General features: G+C 36.3%; 1 protein-coding gene and 1 non-coding gene across 3 annotated transcripts in view; both read left to right on the plus strand.

The window, feature by feature from the left end:
• Nucleotides 1–19,113, plus strand: part of LOC142353457 (CCR4-NOT transcription complex subunit 1-like) — a 279,900-nt gene extending 260,787 nt beyond the window's left edge. For both annotated transcript variants that reach the window (XM_075405706.1, XM_075405707.1), the window contains 6 exons: nt 3,089–3,262; nt 4,051–4,200; nt 12,023–12,203; nt 12,669–12,936; nt 17,031–17,200; nt 17,656–19,113. In XM_075405706.1, coding sequence (XP_075261821.1) covers nt 3,089–3,262; nt 4,051–4,200; nt 12,023–12,203; nt 12,669–12,936; nt 17,031–17,200; nt 17,656–17,747 — 1,035 coding nt within the window. In that variant the 3' untranslated portion in view covers nt 17,748–19,113. The remainder of the gene's footprint in view (nt 1–3,088; nt 3,263–4,050; nt 4,201–12,022; nt 12,204–12,668; nt 12,937–17,030; nt 17,201–17,655) is intronic.
• On the plus strand, nt 3,694–3,766 carry Trnat-agu (transfer RNA threonine (anticodon AGU)). Its single transcript has one exon. It is a non-coding gene; the product is annotated as a tRNA-Thr (tRNA).
• Nucleotides 19,114–19,126: the final 13 nt, after the last annotated feature.

The raw sequence follows: 19,126 nt of genomic DNA on the forward strand, positions 1-19,126 counted from the left end.
TTTGATCTGTTTTTTTTATTTATTTTTCCCAATTCACTTATTGTCCGTTGTAGGTCTAGTTTTTGTTAAGTGAATGAAAATTCTTTGAATTGCAAGTCAGGACTTGTCCTACTATGTTTTTTCACCTCGTCGTACAAAAATTTGTTTCGCTTTACCTCATTTTGCCGTTTTTTCGATATTTTGCGTGAAATCTTTGACTTTTTTAGGCTAGTTTCATTGTTTGATCATTCTACTCAAAGTGCTTTTAAGCATTAGTTGATCAGCAGAGCAATCAAATAGAAACAGAATCATTATCGAAGAATAAAATCAAATTAGAAACGGATAATCCCATAAAGCACAATTTTAGATGCGAGCTGCTAGAACTTCGTTCTTATGATGCTTAGTTACCATCTCTAATGCTTATTGGCATTAATAATAGCCTCTCATTAAGTTTAAAAAAATGTTTGTCCATTAATAAATCAAAATAGTTTGCACTTAAACTGTTTTGATTTCATTTTGTTGTTAGACATACTACAATTACTTAATGAGATTATTCAGGGGCTATTAATTGCTCTTGAACGAAGTTCATAGCAATTATTGTAAAAATGTGTGTCTTTTTTATGCAAATTTTTTCGCTTGACAATTTTGCGCTTTTCTTGTAGAGCATTCTGTGACTTCTCAAGCGACTTTTTCACGCTTTCGCTCATTTTTGAGTGATCTCTAGTGCTCTCACTCCGAAGTAAAGCTTGTTACTAATATAAAATCGGTTGAAGCATAGAAGAGGTAAGTGATTCGTAGCGCAGTGGTTAGTGAGTGTGGTTGTGGATCGGGAGGTCAGTGGTCTGAATTCCGGCGTGGAAAAGGTTTTTTTTGCACCCATGAAGAAAAATTGATCTAGGCTACAGACCCTGAATTAAATCAACTCGCCTGTCGTTCAAGAGCAATTCTTCCGACATTTGTCGGTTTATGTTTATTAATATCAATAAGCATTAGAGATGGTAACTAAGAATTATAAGAACCAAGTTCAAGTAGCTGGCATCTAAAATTGGTCTTGATGGGGTGATCCCGTTTCTACTTTAGTTTTGTTCTTCGATTTTTCCAATTTTTTTTTTCATTTTCTTGCTCTTTCAATCCCTATCGGTGTTATGGGTATCAATTGTGGCTGTTTCCCGGCAATCTGCCGTGGAGGTTTATGCGATTTTTCGCTTGACCGGTTTTCCGTCTGACCCATTTGACTTTTCGTCGTGAAAAATGCGACGAACTGGTAGCGCTCGATGACCATTAAATTCCCTGAGAGCATTTTAGCTCACTATTCTCCAAGAATGTGAGTAATAGAAACTTTTGGAGCCGTATACTCATGTTGTGAAGGTTATACCACCCCATAACCCACCCCACCACCCCCTCACTTCGCCATTAGCCCCCCCCCCCCCCCCCTGATTGTTGTGACCGTAAAGACATGGTCCCGTGCAGCCAAAGACACCCCCCGTTGCCCCCGTCAATCACATCACCCCGTGAAATCCCCTCCCGATACGGTAACCTCCTGCCATTCAATTTTGCTTAAGCTAGCCTCACTAAACCGTAGCTAGCTACTGTCGAGGCCAACTGGTCGTTTGACATTAATTTGTCCGACGTTAGTCGGTTTTTTCATTGTTTTGCCCTCGAACGAATTTTGAAGCAATTTTGTAAACGTGTTGCTTTTTATGCAGAATCTTCGCTTGACCGACTTGAATTTTCGAGTGACTTCTGAGCCCTTGTCCTTTTCATTTTGCGTGATCTAAATGTTCCCCTCATTCGCAATTTTAAGCAGCTGAGCTTAAATGGCGGCAGTTCACTGCTGAAAATTGAAATATGAAAAGTTCGCCAAATTTGGTGTCAATTTTTTGCTTTATTTTTTATTCGTGGTTATAATGGTATATTATAACCTCTAATGACGTCATTTGAAGCCCCCCTTAGCGAATCTAGTCTCCCGGACTGAACCAGGCTGCAATAGATTAGAGCTCCCACTAGTCTTTGGAGAGCAGTTCGTCCGACGCCAGTCCGTTATGTTTCTTTTTTCGAGTTTTTTTTTCCACCGGACTCTAACCGATTTTAACAATTTATTCTAGATCTATTTTTGAATTTCTTTGAATTGGTGTTCAGGACTTGTCCTGCTATGTTTTTTAATTCGTTTTACATTTGATCACGTTTTACGCAATTCACTACTTTTACTTTGACATATGTCACTTACTTCTTCAGTTGAATGGATTTCAAATTCTTTTACTCATTGTATTACGGATTTTTGGGGAAAAGATCAAGATGAAAAGAGCGAACTCAAAAACGCGAAAACCGATAAAGAGCAGGCGCTAAGACTTAACGTTTAAAGACTTAGTGTATTAAGCTATCAAATATCGGTATGGTGTTAATGTTAGGCTTGTTGTTCTGATTTTAGAATTCATTCAATTTAATTTACATTGTGAATACGGTCAAGGGCAAAGTCAAAAACTCGATAGAGCGATTTAACCCTGGTTATTAAGTAATAATGTAATCAGTTTTCATAAGAGGTATTTTACGCTGAAATTAGTATGAGCTTAATAACCCTCAGTTGAGAAGTAGCATAAAAGTAAACTTGTGTAATCGAACCTAAACTGCTCACCAAATTGGACCATTTTATGACACTTAGAGAAAAAGTCATACAATTTGTATCTGTTTCACTCCCGATTAGCATCATGTGGTTAAATGGCGGCTCTTTTCTGGCAATCGTTGGCTAGAACTTTCTCGAACATTCTTTCACTCGCTTCGGAAACGGGATAAACTGGTTAGGCCCTAAGGCATTAATTCTGAGCAGCTCTCTTAAAGCTTTCATTAGCTCGGTGTAGCCAAGCAGACTTTCATGGTTTAAAGGGTGGTATAGTGCAAGCTAACACAAAGTCGACCCCTCACCCAGTCGTTCAAGAGCAATTCGTCCGAAGGTAGTCGGTTGCGTCTTTATGACGTCCAACGTAAATAGTATTCAAGCCGATCATATGCTATAGCATAAATAAACGAGGGGTGCAAAATTGCGTGGGCGGACAATAACGGAGAAAATCTATTATGTAAGTTCTACCAATACTCCCATCGTTGTAATATCTAGGGAACCCTGCGAGTGTTGCTGGTGCTGCTTCATGACTTCCCAGAGTTCCTGTGTGACCACCACTATGTCTTTGCAGACGTCATTCCCCCCAACTGTATCCAGATGAGGAATCTGATCCTGTCTGCATTCCCCAGACACATGAGACTTCCAGACCCATTCACACCCGACCTCAAAGTAAGTCTCTCTCCCACTGACTAATTTTATCCCGTCCCCAAAAGTTATTTTCATGATCCTATCTGAATTAGTTTGTGTGCCCTGTGTTCCACCCATTGAGTGAAATCGGCAAATAGTTTCTCCCCCTTTTCTCATTCGACTCGGCGCCTATTTTGCTCTCATTCCGGTTCATTCCAATTATAGCCCAAATCATGGTAAATATCCCATAAGGGGTCTAAACTCGTGGGGGCTGTAATGCGAAAGACCCCTCGTTCCTAGGACAGTTCCGAGCATAACTGACAACAACAAACATGCAACATTTGCTTGTTGTTAGTTAGTTCAATTGTCGTTGTATGGTATTGTTAATTCTTAAGTACAATTATTGTGCAAGAGAATAAATTTAACTTACTCTGTTCTTAGTTCATATGTTAATTTGGAGCGAAAGAAATCAAGGTCCTGTGGCTTAGCGGTTAAAGCGCCTGTCTAGTAAACAGGAGATCGGTGGTTCAAATCCGCCCAGGACCTAGATGTTTTTGTTTCAAGGTTTATGATTTTATCAATCCTTCAGTTTAATAGTTTCCGTACAGCTATAAATCTCAAGCTCAGTACATGATTATTAATATCATATGTGATCTCAATTCCTGTAATTATACCATAAGGGAGGTGCTGCATTTTCGCATCGGCATGGAGCTTATAATGGGGAAGACATTAACGGGAAGGTCCCTTTATTCCGTCAACGTCAACTCAACTCCTTCAGCTGCTGCAAAAATGGAATCTTCATTTTGAAGAAGTTGAAAATTTGTTTTTAGGTGGACCTGCTGCCTGACATCAAGTTTCCCCCGCGTATCCTGCACAACTTTGGGGCAGGTATCCCGACTGTGTTGAGAAAGGACCTTGACCTCTACCTGAAGAGCCGGTCCCCTGTCACTTTCCTGAGTGAACTGCGCAGCCATCTTCAGGTTAATACTTCTCTTGTTTCATTCTCTTTATTAATAGCCGCGTCCTCAATTCCAGGCGGCTATTCCAGGCTCTTTTTTTACAATTCAAAGAATTTGAATTGTATTGGGGCGCTGTCTTTTTACGACTCGAAGAGGAGTATTGGAGAAGTCCTTTTTTTTAATCAATTTTATTGGAGTTAATTTTGAAGCGGGAAATGAAACACGTGAAAAAATTTGGAGCGATTTTGTTGCTGAACAAGAGTGCATGAAGAGTGGAGCGAAAAGAGAGTGGTTTTTTGTTCATATCGCTGTTTTCTAGAGAGCGAGATATTGAGGTTTGAAAAAAATTTGTAAGCGAGCAAAATTTTTTGTTCACGTGCGGCATTTTAAAGCAGTTTTTTCTCAATTTTTTTTTGGTTAAGAGGTTTGGTTATTATTTGGTTTTAATTTTAGGCGGGGTTTGTTAGTGGTTTGAAGGTTTCTGAAAATTTATGTAAATTTAATGTTATTTATTTCTTAAATTTGAGTAGTGATTTTGGTCACGCCGAAACAGGAAATGGAGCGAAAAAGCGAGTGGTTTTGCGGCGTGCATTTTTTTTGCTCTAACTTTAAAGTAGAGTGAGAAGACGGTGTTTGAATAAAAATTAGCTTTCTCGCTAGTGTGATTTTTACCGTTTTTTTTTTTTAATTTTTGGGATCAGATTTTTTTCGAAGTGGTTTTCCCAATCCATTAATAGTTCATTCTAGGCTTAGTTTTTTGTTTGAACCAAATTTTTATTTCTCGCTTATGGTATTTTGTTCACATGCGGCAGTTTGGCATGGATTTTCTGTTTTTATTTTTTTTTTTTCAACTGATTTTTTAGAAATGGTTTTCCCAATTAACTCATGGTCTGTTCTTGGTCTAATTTTTTGTCTAGTCAATGAAAATTCTTTGAATTGTACATCAGGACTTCTCCTGTTATGTTTTTTACTTCGTCTAACAGATTTTTGTTTCGTTTTACTCTGACTTCTTGGAATTGACTTTTTCAATGACTTACCTCACTCAAAAAATTGACTTCTGAACTCACTTATGAAACCAAGTAGTGCCAAACATATATGCCCTAATATTATGACTTGCCTATTGTTTTGCGAGCATCTGGGTAACCTATTGGCTGAAAAGATTTTTTGTTTAGATTTCTGTGCTTTATAATATTAAAAAATACATTAACTTTTTGCAGTTTTTCAGTCAAAATTGTTTGTAAGAGCTTATTTTTTCATGATTTGGCTTCAAGTAATTTTTAAAAAATCTCATAAGTGGTTTTAGTAGTTACTAGTTGTATTGATGAGGTAATTGTGGCAGAGATAATTTTTTGGGGTATCAATTTATGACAGAATTTGATCAGATTTTTTATATTTTATAGATTTGATTTTTTTTTTACTTTTTTGTTTTACGGTTTTATTTCAAAATAATCGTAAATTATTGGCAGCACGTTTTGTCTGGTGAGTATTTGGATGGCCTTTAAGTCGATTTCCACTTCGAGCCGTTTCTGGAATTCTTCAGGCTATGTTTTTTTAAGATCTGTTCACACATTTTCATGATTTTTGAATTTAAATTTGAGTAGTGATTTTGGTCACGCCGAAACAGGAAATGGAGCGAAAAAGCGAGTGGTTTTGCGGCGTGAATTTTTTTCGCTCTAATTTTAAAGTGGAGTGAGAAAACGGTGTTTGAACAAAAATTCGGTTTCTCGGTAGTGGTTTTTTTGTTCACATGCGGCAATTTCACTCTGATTTTTACTGTTTTTTTTTAATTTTTGGGATCAGATTTTTTTCTAAGTGGTTTTCCCAATCCATTAATAGTTCATTCTAGGCTTAGTTTTTTGTTTGAACCAAATTTCTATTTCTCACTTATAGTATTTTGTTCACATGCGGCAGTTTGACATGGATTTTCTGTTTTTTTTATTTTTTTTAACTGATTTTTTAGAAATGGTTTTCCCAATTAACTCATGGTCTGTTCTTAGTCTAATTTTTTGTCTAGTCAATGAAAATTCTCTGAATTGTACATCAGGACTTGTCCTGTTATGTTTTTTACTTCGTCTAACAGATTTTTGTTTCGTTTTACCCTGACTTCTTGGAATTGACTAATGACTTACCTCACTCAAAAAATTGACTTCTGAACTCACTTATGAAACCAAGTAGTGCCAAACATATATGCCCTAATATTATGACTTGCCTATTGTTTTGCGAGCATCTGGGTAACCTATTGGCTGAAAAGATTTTTTGTTTAGATTTCTGTGCTTTATAATATTAAAAAATACATTAACTTTTTGCAGTTTTTCAGTCAAAATTGTTTGTAAGAGCTTATTTTTTCATGATTTGGCTTCAAGTAATTTTTAAAAAATCTCATAAGTGGTTTTTGTAGTTACTAGTTGTATTGATGAGGTAATTGTGGCAGAGATAATTTTTTGGGGTATCAATTTATGACAGAATTTGATCAGATTTTTTATATTTTATAGATTTGATTTTTTTTTACTTTTTTGTTTTACGGTTTTATTTCAAAATAATCGTAAATTATTGGCAGCACGTTTTGTCTGGTGAGTATTTGGATGGCCTTTAAGTCGATTTCCACTTCGAGCCGTTTCTGGAATTCTTCCGGCTATGTTTTTTTAAGATCTGTTCACACATTTTCATGATTTTTGAATTTAAATTTGAGTAGTGATTTTGGTCACGCCGAAACAGGAAATGGAGCGAAAAAGCGAGTGGTTTTGCGGCGTGAATTTTTTTCGCTCTAATTTTAAAGTGGAGTGAGAAAACGGTGTTTGAACAAAAATTCGGTTTCTCGGTAGTGGTTTTTTTGTTCACATGCGGCAATTTCACTCTGATTTTTACTGTTTTTTTTTAATTTTTGGGATCAGATTTTTTTCTAAGTGGTTTTCCCAATCCATTAATAGTTCATTCTAGGCTTAGTTTTTTGTTTGAACCAAATTTCTATTTCTCACTTATAGTATTTTGTTCACATGCGGCAGTTTGACATGGATTTTCTGTTTTTTTTATTTTTTTTAACTGATTTTTTAGAAATGGTTTTCCCAATTAACTCATGGTCTGTTCTTAGTCTAATTTTTTGTCTAGTCAATGAAAATTCTCTGAATTGTACATCAGGACTTGTCCTGTTATGTTTTTTACTTCGTCTAACAGATTTTTGTTTCGTTTTACCCTGACTTCTTGGAATTGACTAATGACTTACCTCACTCAAAAAATTGACTTCTGAACTCACTTATGAAACTAAGTAGTGCCAAACATATATGCCCTAATATTATGACTTGCCTATTGTTTTGCGAGCATCTGGGTAACCTATTGGCTGAAAAGAATTTTTGTTTAGATTTATGTGCTTTTATAATATTAAAAAATATATTAACTTTTTCCAGTTTTTTAGTCAAAATTTTTTGTAAGAGCTTATTTTTTCATGATTTGGCTTCAAGTATTTTAAAAAAATCTCATAAGTGGTTTTAGTAGTTACTAGTTGTATTGATGAGGTAATTGTGGCAGAGATAGTTTTTTGGGGTATCAATTTATGACAGAATTTGATCAGATATTTTATCATATTTTATAGATTTGATTTTTTTTTACTTTTTTGTTTTACGGTTTTATTTCAAAATAATCGTAAATTATTGGCGGCACGTTTTGTCTGGTGAGTATTTGGATGGCATTTAAGTCGATTTCCACTTCGAGCCGTTTCTGGAATTCTTCCGGCTATGTTTTTTTAAGATCCGTTCACACATTTTCATGATTTTTGAATTTAAATTTGAGTAGTGATTTTGGTCACACCGAAACAGGAAATTCAGCGAAAAAGCGATTGGTTTTGCGGCGTGCATTTTTTTGCTCTAAATTTAAAGTAGAGTGAGAAGGTGGTGTTTGAATAAAAATTAGCTTTCTCGCTAGTGGTTTTTGGTTCATATGCGGCAATTTCACTCTGATTTTTACCGTTTTTTTTAATTTTTGGGATCAGAATTTTTTCTAAGTGGTTTTCCCAATCCATTAATAGTTCATTCTAGGCTTAGTTTTTTGTTTGAACCAAATTTTTATTTCTCGCTTATGGTATTTTGTTCACATGCGGCAGTTTGACATGGATTTTCTGTTTTTTTTTTTTCAACTTGATTTTTTAGAAATGGTTTTCCCAATTAACTCATGGTCTATTCTTGGTCTAATTTTTTTGTCTAGTCAATGAAAATTCTTTGAATTGTACATCAGGACTTCTCCTGTTATGTTTTTTACTTCGTCTAACAGATTTTTGTTTCGTTTTACCCTGACTTCTTGGAATTGACTTTTTCAATGACTTACCTCACTCAAAAAATTGACTTCTGAACTCACTTATGAAACTAAGTATTGCCAAGCATATATGCCCTAATTCTTGATTATTAGAGTCTTTGATTATTGAGTTTTTGATTTCGAAAAATAATTTTGGAATCTTATCCGTTCCGTTTGTGCCCCCCCCCCCACCCCGGTTAGTTATGCGCCCCCCAGTTACAGAGCACGTGCCATTACATAGATAGTCTTTATGTAAAAAGTACTGCACGTGCATCTGGGGGTTGCATATAATATGCGCCCACTAAGCTGAGGGGGCACAAACGGAAAAGATCCTAATTTTGAATAGCCCTATTATGGCTTTCTCCTTATAGAGCTTATGTGTCTCATAAAAATGACAGTCCAAAGATAACCCAAAAAGTCTAGTGTTCTATTAAAGGACTGGTGGTCAATCTGTCTATCTAATTTCTTTATTTGTTTCAATTCATGGGAGGCCCCAAGCGTCTATCGCGGCTATTTTACAACTGTATGTTTTCAACTGCTAAACTTGCTCACTTTTGTCCAAAAAATGGCAAAAATAAGCGGAACTATTTTCGGATCTTTCCTGCTAGCGCCCACCGCTTAGTTAGGCACCCCCATTTATAAATGTGTAAACATATTGTTAAAGCTAAGTAATCTTATACGTAAACATATATGAGCAATATGCATTTACTAAAAGCTACCACAGCTGTGGTTTGAAAGTATTACGTATTCAACCAAAATTTGTTTTATATTACGTAAGCATCAATGGAAATTTCTGTATTAGATCATTTTTGGTGTTATCGGCTACAATAAGGGCTTGATTTTTAAAACTTCTTAAGGAAACTATTCTAAAAGTGCCTTCAATCTACCTAGACACTCTTGTTTCAATGAAATGCAAATATCGCTCTTACAATTCACAAAACTTGGGGGGTGCAAATTTAACGGCTATATAAGGCTGGGGGAGTGCTAGCAGAAAAGATCCCTGTTTTCTATCCTCATTCAGATTAGGTTTTGGTTGTTGCTGCTGAGGGAATAGATATTTTTCTTGCGTGAAAGGCAAGTCCTTGGAGTTTGTGAGCCTGTGTTGGCATAAACTCACCGGCCATCTTCAATTTTTCGGTGGTCTGAATACCATCTCAACACTTACGTCCGTCCTAAGTAGTGAGAATCTAATCCTCCGCCTTATTGCTCCCTTTCCTCGGCGTAGGGTTTCCGAACCCTGTTCCCCTTTCCTGAGCTTGGAAGTCTTCTAAGCTGAAGGTGGCGACAATCACATCGAACTCCTTGCCTGTCGTTTGCGGGCAATTCGGCCAAAGTTGGTTGGTTATGATTGATCATTTGTTACTTAATAGCTTTAAATTGATTTATACATTTAAAAGCTCCTATTCTAAACCAATCTCGTAGATATCGGTTACTCAACGAATTTCTGAGGCACACTATCTGATCGATTGAAAAAGCATATTGAACATGATTTTGATTTCTCGGGCTTCTCACTACTTAGGCCACATTAGTGGTTAGGGGGGTTTTCAAACCACCGAAAGTTTGCAGATTGCCGGCGAGTTTACTTACGACTACAGACTTCCTCGTATTTTTCAAAAAGTCTTAATTTTTTTAAACCAACACATGTTCTATAACTGTTACTGGCGAAAAGTTAACAATGAAAAATGCACTGGAATACTTAGTTTTTCTTAGGAAAAAAATCTAAACAACCAAGGGGAAGTGAGAAATGTGCTGCCGGGGATAAGCGTTTGGGATAAGAGCAGTTTATACAATCAATTGCATTTTCCCAGTTCATACAAGACTTATGAATGCACTAGTTGTTAGTCATTTCCATTATGGTGCTGTCTTTTTGAGTGACATAAATTGTTCTCTTGTTTTCACTTGAGAAACAGTTAAACTGTACAACAATGTCTTGCTTCAACAGAAAAAAATGACAACTTATTACCTGAAGTTACTGTATGTAATACTTCCATTTGAGTACCTTTTGAGGATTAATTAAGCCACTTATTTGTGCAAAGTTTTTTATTGAATAGAGCTCCAGTTTTTATAAAACTAGTGGTTTCTACACTGCAGTGTCAAAAAAAAACACGAACAATTTTCCTCCGTTTTGCCGTCAAATACAAATCACCTTCCCTTAAGAACTGCTTTTTAATAGCCGCCCTCATCTTCTCAGCTGGCTATTATAGCGCTCCTATTTTTTTTTATAATTCATAGAATTTGAATTGTATTGGGGCGCTGTCTTCTTTTTTAAGATCTGTTCACACATTTTCATGATTTTTGAAGTCAAATGGGAGTAGTGATTTTGGTCACGCCGAAACAGGAAGTGGAGCGAAAAAGCGAGTGGTTTTGCGGCGTGAAATTTTGTTGCTCTAAATTTAAAGTAGAGTGAGAAAACGGTGTTTGAATAAAAGTTCGCTTTCTCGCTAGTGGGTTTTTGTTCACATGCGGCAATTTCACTTTGATTTTTAGTTTTTTTTTCAATTTTTGGATAGGATTTTTTTCTAAATGGTCCGTTCTTGGTCTAGTTTTCTGTTTAGTCAATGAAAATTCTTTGAATTGTACGTCAGGACTTGTCTTGCTATGTTTTTTACTTCGCCGAATAAAAAAATGTTTCGCTTTACCTCATTTTGCCGCTTTTTCAACATTTTGCGTGATATCTTTTTGACTTCTGTAGGCTAGTTGCTCTCTTCTCTCATTCTGCTAAAAGTGATTTTGAACATCAGTTGCTCAGCAAAGAAATTCAAAATGAGCAGAGTCAGTTTAAAAAATTGAAGTCAGAAGTAGAAACGGGATAAAACCATAAAGCCCAATTTTAGATGCCCGCTATTTGAACGTCGTTCCTATAAGTCTTAGTTACCATCTCTAATGCTTATTGGTATTGATAGTAGCCCCTGTAGCCTGTCTCTAAGAAACAGAAGTACGTTATGTTCAACTACGAAATGCCATCAAAATAAATCGGACTTAAAAAATGTTTTTGTACAAAAATCTTTTTTTTTTCAATATCTTCTATTCTTTCAATCCCAATAATGCTTATTGGAATCAACGGCGGCTATTTTCCTTCAATCTGCAGGGCATGTTTTATCATAGCTATAGAATCTTGGAATGACTAATATATCTCATCATATCTAATATATCTATTCCATTTAGTACTAACCTTAATTTTCAAACTGAAAAAAATCACAGGCCCTTCAAGAAATTTAACTTCTCATAACCTATGTTATGAGAGCCTATGATGGAGAGTCTTTCAATTCAGTAAGTATTGATATAATTGATCTAATTTCCCCACAAATAAACCATAATTAAATTTTACATTTACCCTAGTCTCCCATTGGCATAGTATTTATATACGTTTTTGGAATTCAAGTGTTCTTTTATATCATATATTTCACTTCTGTGTCTGGTTTTGTTAGGAAAAAAGACAAATTCACTTTTTCCTCTGCAATTTTTTAGCGACTTTCTGGCGCATTTTAGTGCATGTGGTATCTTAACGTTTGACAAATTGATCACTAATCATGGAGTTGTATGTGATGCCGTTGTGCTCTAGGTATCTAATGAGCCTGGAGTGCGTTACAACGTGTTGTTGATGAATGCCCTGGTGCTGTACGTGGGGGTGTCGGCTATCAATGCTATCCAATCAGTAGGAAAGATGCCCTCAATGTCAACTATCCCACACTCTCCACATATGGACGTGTACCAGAACTTAGCTGTGGACCTCGACACAGAGGGTGAGTTAAACCAGAAGGCAACAAAACTGGTTACGATTCGTCCTGTTAAACGAGTAACAGAATTTCAAGTCTTCATTAAATTTCGGATAAAAAATTTACAGTTCTGAGGTTTGAATAATTTTGACGTCGGAAACTAGAGTGCAATCTGATTAGAGTGACAGGTTCATGTTGAAAATAGATGTCGAAAGTGGAAATTATTTGAATGCCATGGAAGATAAAACGTGTTTGGTGGGCCTATCAAATTGAACGTGGTTGACTGTTTAGAAATCAACATCTCTCAAAGGATACGTAACTATCCAGATACGTCCATTGTGGAGATTACAACAGATAATTAACATCAGTTTTTTTTCAGTGGGGGGGGGGGGGGGGGGGGGGAGGGGTTGAAGCCATCGATATAATATTAAAGAGTGCTAACATCATAAGTCCCATCTTTTAATAAACGCTCGTATCTTTGTCTCATTGCAGGTCGCTACCTGTTCCTGAATGCGATCGCCAACCACCTGAGGTACCCGAACAACCACACGCACTACTTCAGCTGTGTCCTTCTGTATCTCTTCGCAGAGGCAAACTCGGAACATATTCAGGAGCAGATCACACGAGTACTATTGGAGAGGGTGATTGTGAACAGACCTCACCCTTGGGGACTGTTGATCACCTTCATTGAACTCATAAACAATCCAAACTTCAAGTTCTGGCATCACGAGTTTGTCAGATGTGCCCCTGAGATCGAAAAGTAAGCTCTGATCTAATCTTTATTGGATCGTATTAGTTTTGCCCGTTTGTCCCCCCCCAAGCTTAGTGGGTGTATTTTACTTGCATACGGGGTGCATAAAGTACTGGGCGGGCGGACAAACGGAAATGATCCCGTTACTAATGAATGATGTAATGAAAAATTGATCTTGTTAACTCTCAAACGAAGTTTGTAGCAATTATATTAGTCCTGTCGGTCTTTGTTAATGCGATTTTTTGCTTGACCGAATTTTCGTCTGGTGCTTTTGACCTCTCGTGCTCAAAAATGGGATAAAAAGGTAGCGCCCAGCGGGCATCAAGTGCTCTTAGAGCTTTTCAGCTCAAACGGTTTTGGAGACTTATACTTATGGTGTGAAGGGCGGTTCTTAGAGGTTGAGACACCCCCACTGTTGACCCCCCACTATTGCCCCCCACCCCACTGTAGCTTTCAATTTTTTAATATGACAAATTTTAGCAATTTTTTTAAATAGCCGCACAGCGATACCTGGGGCTATTATTGGGGGGCTATTATTGACCTTCTCTTGGTTTTTTTATTTCGATCACGATTTTTGTTACGACCATATGAAGTCACAACCACTTTAAATCTGCTTTTTGGTCATTCGTTCATGCAATTTCAACTGAAGTGCGCGCGTCTTTTTTCGCTCTTCGCGGAGCGAGTTTTTTTGTTCATTTGCGTGATTAATTTTTGGTCACACTTGACTCACCGCACTCTCAAAAATGACTTCCTCACTTTGAAATTGACTGTTATTTACTTTAATGCAAAGAGATAAGGGCAAATGGGTGTGTGTCACTCTAAATGGAGGTTATTAGAGAGCAGCTATTAGAGGCAGCAAAAATTGATACAGATTTTTAATCAAAATATAACATATCAGCCTTCAATGAAAAGACGAATTTTTCTGGTCTGTCTATTTTACTGTTTTTTTGAGACTGCGGATCTACGAAGCTATTGCGGCTAATTTCTGGCAATCTCCCAGCTATGTTATAAAACTTTGCAATTTTTTCAAGATTTTTTTCAAAATTTTTGAAATTTTTTAGGTTTCTCCAGCCTCAGGAGACAAGAAACCTCCTCTAGGGTTTATAATAGGTTATTGCATGGTTTCTAGTGGTAATGGAATGGTTTTCAACATTTTATCATCGCGAATTTTAGCATTCTTTTTTTACAAAACTTGCAATTTTTTTTTCATTTTTTTAACATTGTCATTAATCAAGTTTTCTCAGACCCAGGGGGCAGAAAGTCTCCTGAAGGGTTTGATAATAGGTTGTTAAATAGTTTTTATTGGCCATAGAATTGTTTTCCACTTTTTAATATCACAAATTTTAGCAATTTTTTGATAAAACTTGCAATTTGTCAAGATTTTTTAGAAATTTTTTGTCATTTCTTAGGTTTCTCCAGCCTAAAGAGCCGCATAGCATCCTCTATGGTTTCATTATAGGTTACTGCATAGCTTCTAGATGTAATGGAATGTTGGTCAAGGTTCCAATATCAGCAATTTTAAAAAATATTTGCAATTTTTTTAAGTTTTTTGAATCTTTTTGAATTTTTTTTATCTTTTTTGTGACACCAGGGTCCTGGGAACCTCCTCCAAGGCTTGATGTTCAGCTGTTACATATCTTCTAGAATTATTGGAATGGTTATCAATATTTTAATGACTCCAGCTTTAGCAATTTTTTTGAAAAAATTTATTTTCTCAATTTTTCGGAAGAAAATCATGTTTCAAGTAAAACTATTTCAAGCTGGAATTAGTGATACTGGATGGTCTTTTGAGACAGTTAAATGGTTTTGAAGGTTTTAAATTCTTGAATTTTAGCATGATTTTGTTAAATTTTGCGATTGTTTTCAAATTTTTTTTGAATATTTTTGTCTTTTTCTGAACCAACGAACAATCATTAACAATCATTACTCGCCAACGAAGATTTTCAAGTCTTGCAGATGGGTTATTTGAGATAACTCCAAAGACCAAAAACTAGTTTTGAACGTTTTTCTGTGAAGTCTTGAAGCTTTTTTTAAATTTTGCAAATTTTTAAATTACAAGTTTTTTATTTGATTTACATACTAACATGGCTAGAAAACTAAAAGTTCCAGTGAGAACCAAGTTTAAGTTAGCCTCACTTTACTGTGGCGAGCTACTGACGAAACCAACCGCTCGCCGGTCGTTTGAGAGGAATTCGCCCGACGTTAGTCGGTTATGTAACTGATCTTGTAAAATTAATGACATTGTAAAATAGCATTGTTAAAATAATGACAAAGATAAATGAGGTCTAGAATTGTAGCTTTTGTTTACCACAAAAGCTGATACGAAGGAATCAATCGGATTATCGTAGAAATAAGGGACTGAGCTTTTAAAATGGACAAAGTTTTTGTTGCAGCGAAGAATAACCGAACATTGTAAAAAATAACGTTTCCCATGAACATTTTGTTTAAATAGTTTCAAAACTAAATTGCGATTTTGTTGATAGTTTAAAAAACAAGTAAACCATCAACTTTGCTTTTTAAGTGCTCTCAAACAATGTTCATAGCCATTATTTTAGTCCTGTGGCCTTTTTAATGCAATTTTCTGTCTGATCCTTTTAACTTTTTCCTTTAAAATCGGGATAAACAGGTACAACCCGGATATTATGAAGTTTGTTTTCTTCTAGTCCTATATTTTGAGTCTACTCTTTTGAGGAGACAATTTGTAAACATATTTGCAATTTTTTCAAGTTTTTTTTAAATCTTGTTGAGTTTCTTTATCATTTTCGGCACCAGGGTCCTAGGGCCCTCCTCCAAGGCTTGATATTAAGCTGTTGCATAGTTTGTAGAGTTAATGGAGTGCTAATCAATTTTTTAATGACTCCAGCTTTATCAATTTTTTTGATAAAATTTAGTTTTTCAAGTTTTCGGAAAATCATGTTCCAAGTTTATGAGCCATTGAAACTATTTAAAGCTTAAATTAGGGATACTGGACGATCTATTGAGACAATGAAATGGTTTTGAAGATTTTAAAATCTTGAATTTTAGCATGATTTTGTTAAAATTTGCTATTGTTTGCAATATTTTTGATTATTTTTGTCCTTTTGTGAGTTCAACGATCATTACTGCCCAACGAAGCTTTTCAGGTCTTGCAGATGGGTTACTTGACATAAATCCAGAGAGAAAAAACAGTTTTGAATGTTCACTGCGAAATCTTATAGATTTTGTCTTAAATTTTGCAATATTGCAAATTTTAAAAAACCGGTTTTTTATTTGGTTTTTTACTAACATTGCTAGAAAACTAAAAGTTGCAGAGTCGAATCAAGCTAAAGCTAGCCTCATTTAACCGTGGCTAGCTACTGACAAAGCCAACCCCTCACGGGTCGTTTGAGATCAATTCGCCCCACGTTAGTCGGTTATGTAATTGATCTTGTAAAAATAATAAGACTGTAAAATAGTATTGTAAAAATAGTGACCAAGATAGATGAGATCTAGAATTGTAGCTTTTGTTTACCACAAAAGCTGATACGAAGGAATCAATCGGATTATCGTAGAAATTAGGGACTGAGCTCTTAAAATGGACAAAGTGTATTTTTTGCATTGAAGAATAACCAAACATTGTATAAAACAACGTTTCGCTTTAAAATTTTGTTGAAACAGTTTTAAGACTAAATTGCGATTTTGTTGATAGTTTAAAAAACAATTAAACAATCAACATTGCTTTTTAAGTGCTCTCAAACAAAGTTTGTAGCCATTATATTAGTCCTGTGGCCTTTTTAATGCAATTTTTGTCTGATCCTTTTAACTTTTCGTCCTTAAAGACGGGATTAACAGGTAAAGCCCGGATGTTCTTAAGTTTGTTTTCTTCGAGACTTATATTTTGAGTCAATTATTTTAGGAGACAATTTCATGGTATGATGGGATACCCCCGTCACCCCCTTCCCTTCTGCTCCTGCCCCCCCCCCCATTCCGCACACCCCCAACCCTCTCTTATTCTAGCATCCCTAAGACCCAGCTGGCTACTACCGAACCAACCGTTCCGTCGGTCGTTTGAGAGCAATTCGCCCGACGTTAACCTTGATTTATTAACAGTCCATCATGGTTATAGCATTTTGTCTGTTCTTCAGGTTGTTTGACTCAGTGGCTAAGAGTTGTATGCAAAGGAAGGAGAATGGCCAGCAACAGCAACAACAGGGAGCCATTGGTCCACCTGGGGCTACTTCCACTGGTACCACCGGAGGGGCTGTCACTACATCTGCAGGCACACAACAAGCTGCACTCCAGCAACAGCAGCCAGGTATGTAAGACCCATGATTGCTTTAAACTTTTGGACCTAATCTGGCGGTTACACGATAATTTACCCCTAGCCAAAGTGCGCAATTTATTAACATGATAATTTATCCGGTGTAACGAACTACCCAATGATGACTTGATCAATAGGGTAAAATATTGGGTGTATTTTGGGTATCTTGGTACATAGTCTTTTGTCATTGGATGTTTTGCCCTGACACCATTTTGCCGCCCACCCACAAGGTTTATGGGCATGAAAATTTTACGCCCTCAAGCTTATATCCTTTTTTTGCATCACAGCGTACTGTATAACAACACATAATTTGTAACTGTTGGCCATAAAAACACTGCAAGGAACAGAATAGACACCAAATTTAATGCCTTTGGCCGCATTCTCTTTATTTTTAGTGGCATTAAAAATAAGCTCAACTGATTTGTAGTTAATAGAAAGTTCTGTTTCAGGTGGAGCAACCCAGGCGAGGCCAGAAATGGGTGAAAGTGGCAATACATCATCTGCGTCAGTGGTGCCCAGTGCAGCTGAACAACCTGCCTAATTCTGCGATACCGAAATGGAGAACAAACCTGATGCTCAAATGCAAAGAATCTTGATTCCTAATATAAGGCCTCGTTTCTCAGGAGTTTCAAATTTCCTTAGTAGCAACCAGAATGATGGAATTCTGAGAGGAAGAAACTGGGAACTTAAAATCAAACTGAACTGAAACTAGAAAACTGCCTAAATAAACTTTGGAAATTGGGACAAGAAATGTATTAGAATTATAAGTCGATTGATGGGTTCCGAAAAATGATCGAATTTGGTTGTGTTGCGAAGTCAGCTGATGACGGCCGGTTAATTTCCGATTTTATTCGATGATTTTTGATGTTTCAACTTTTTCAAATGATGTCGATTCGTTCCTGCAGTAACCAACCAACTCACGTGGATCCATTTAGTGTGGTTGTTTTGTTAGTCGAAACTTAAATTTTGCCCTAGATTATTTTTGTTGATAGAATTTGCTCTTCTTAGCTTTCATTAGCGGAATAAATTTATTCGAAGTGAATTTTTCGAATTGATGAAAGAAGGAATATTAATAATAGGTGGTGGTATGTATTGACAATGTCTTCATTTGTCATCGAATGGTGATGTAATTTTGATGGTGCTTTATTATCTTTCCTCATTTTACAATAAAGCGAAACAAAATGATCTGTTGATTAGGATGTTATTTACTGTTTGTTCGTTCGTTTGTTTGTTATTAAGCGTAGTCTAAATACCCTGTATTCGGGTTTATACATTTGTCAAGTTTCGGTGCTGACGGTATTTTAAAATTGCTGGCTATTTTAATCATAATTTCATGGTGTTTTACCTCTTTGTTTCCAAATAAGTGCTTTTCGGATAGTGTGACGTATTGGTTTCTCTCATTGTTTTGGACCGTTTTCTTTTTCACGGACAACACTAGAGAGATCCAATAGCTGTTTTTCTTCAGGAAATGATGAGTTGATTGTGCTGATTGCTTGGTTTTAGTGTTTTATGTTAATTCTGCCCCTTCGATTGTATCATAACCCCTTAACCGTTGCCCGTCACCCTCCCCCATTCCACCCATTTAATCTTCATTTTACCCCACTAACATCCTCCCGCTTGTGTTTGTAGTTGTCTTTGTTCACAAAGATATAATCCAAAATATCTCGTATTGTAGTGCTTTATCCCCCAATCTTTTCCCGAACCTTCGACCGATTTGTGGTAACCGGGCTCTTATGCCCCCCCCCCCCCACGCCTCTCTCCGGAGATCGCTCTTGGTCTCTTCCCAATGTCCATTAGATGTGCTGTTACTATTATATTACATAATGCTATTTTCTGTTGTAAAGTTACGCTTATTGCTATTTTCACTAGCCATGATTTGAAAACTACAAAACATGCTCTTTTTAAAACATCTTTTCAAAA

The sequence above is a fragment of the Convolutriloba macropyga genome, chromosome 14 (assembly GCF_964194025.1).
Source record: "Convolutriloba macropyga chromosome 14, txConMacr16.3, whole genome shotgun sequence".
Taxonomy (NCBI): Eukaryota; Metazoa; Xenacoelomorpha; order Acoela; family Convolutidae; genus Convolutriloba; species Convolutriloba macropyga.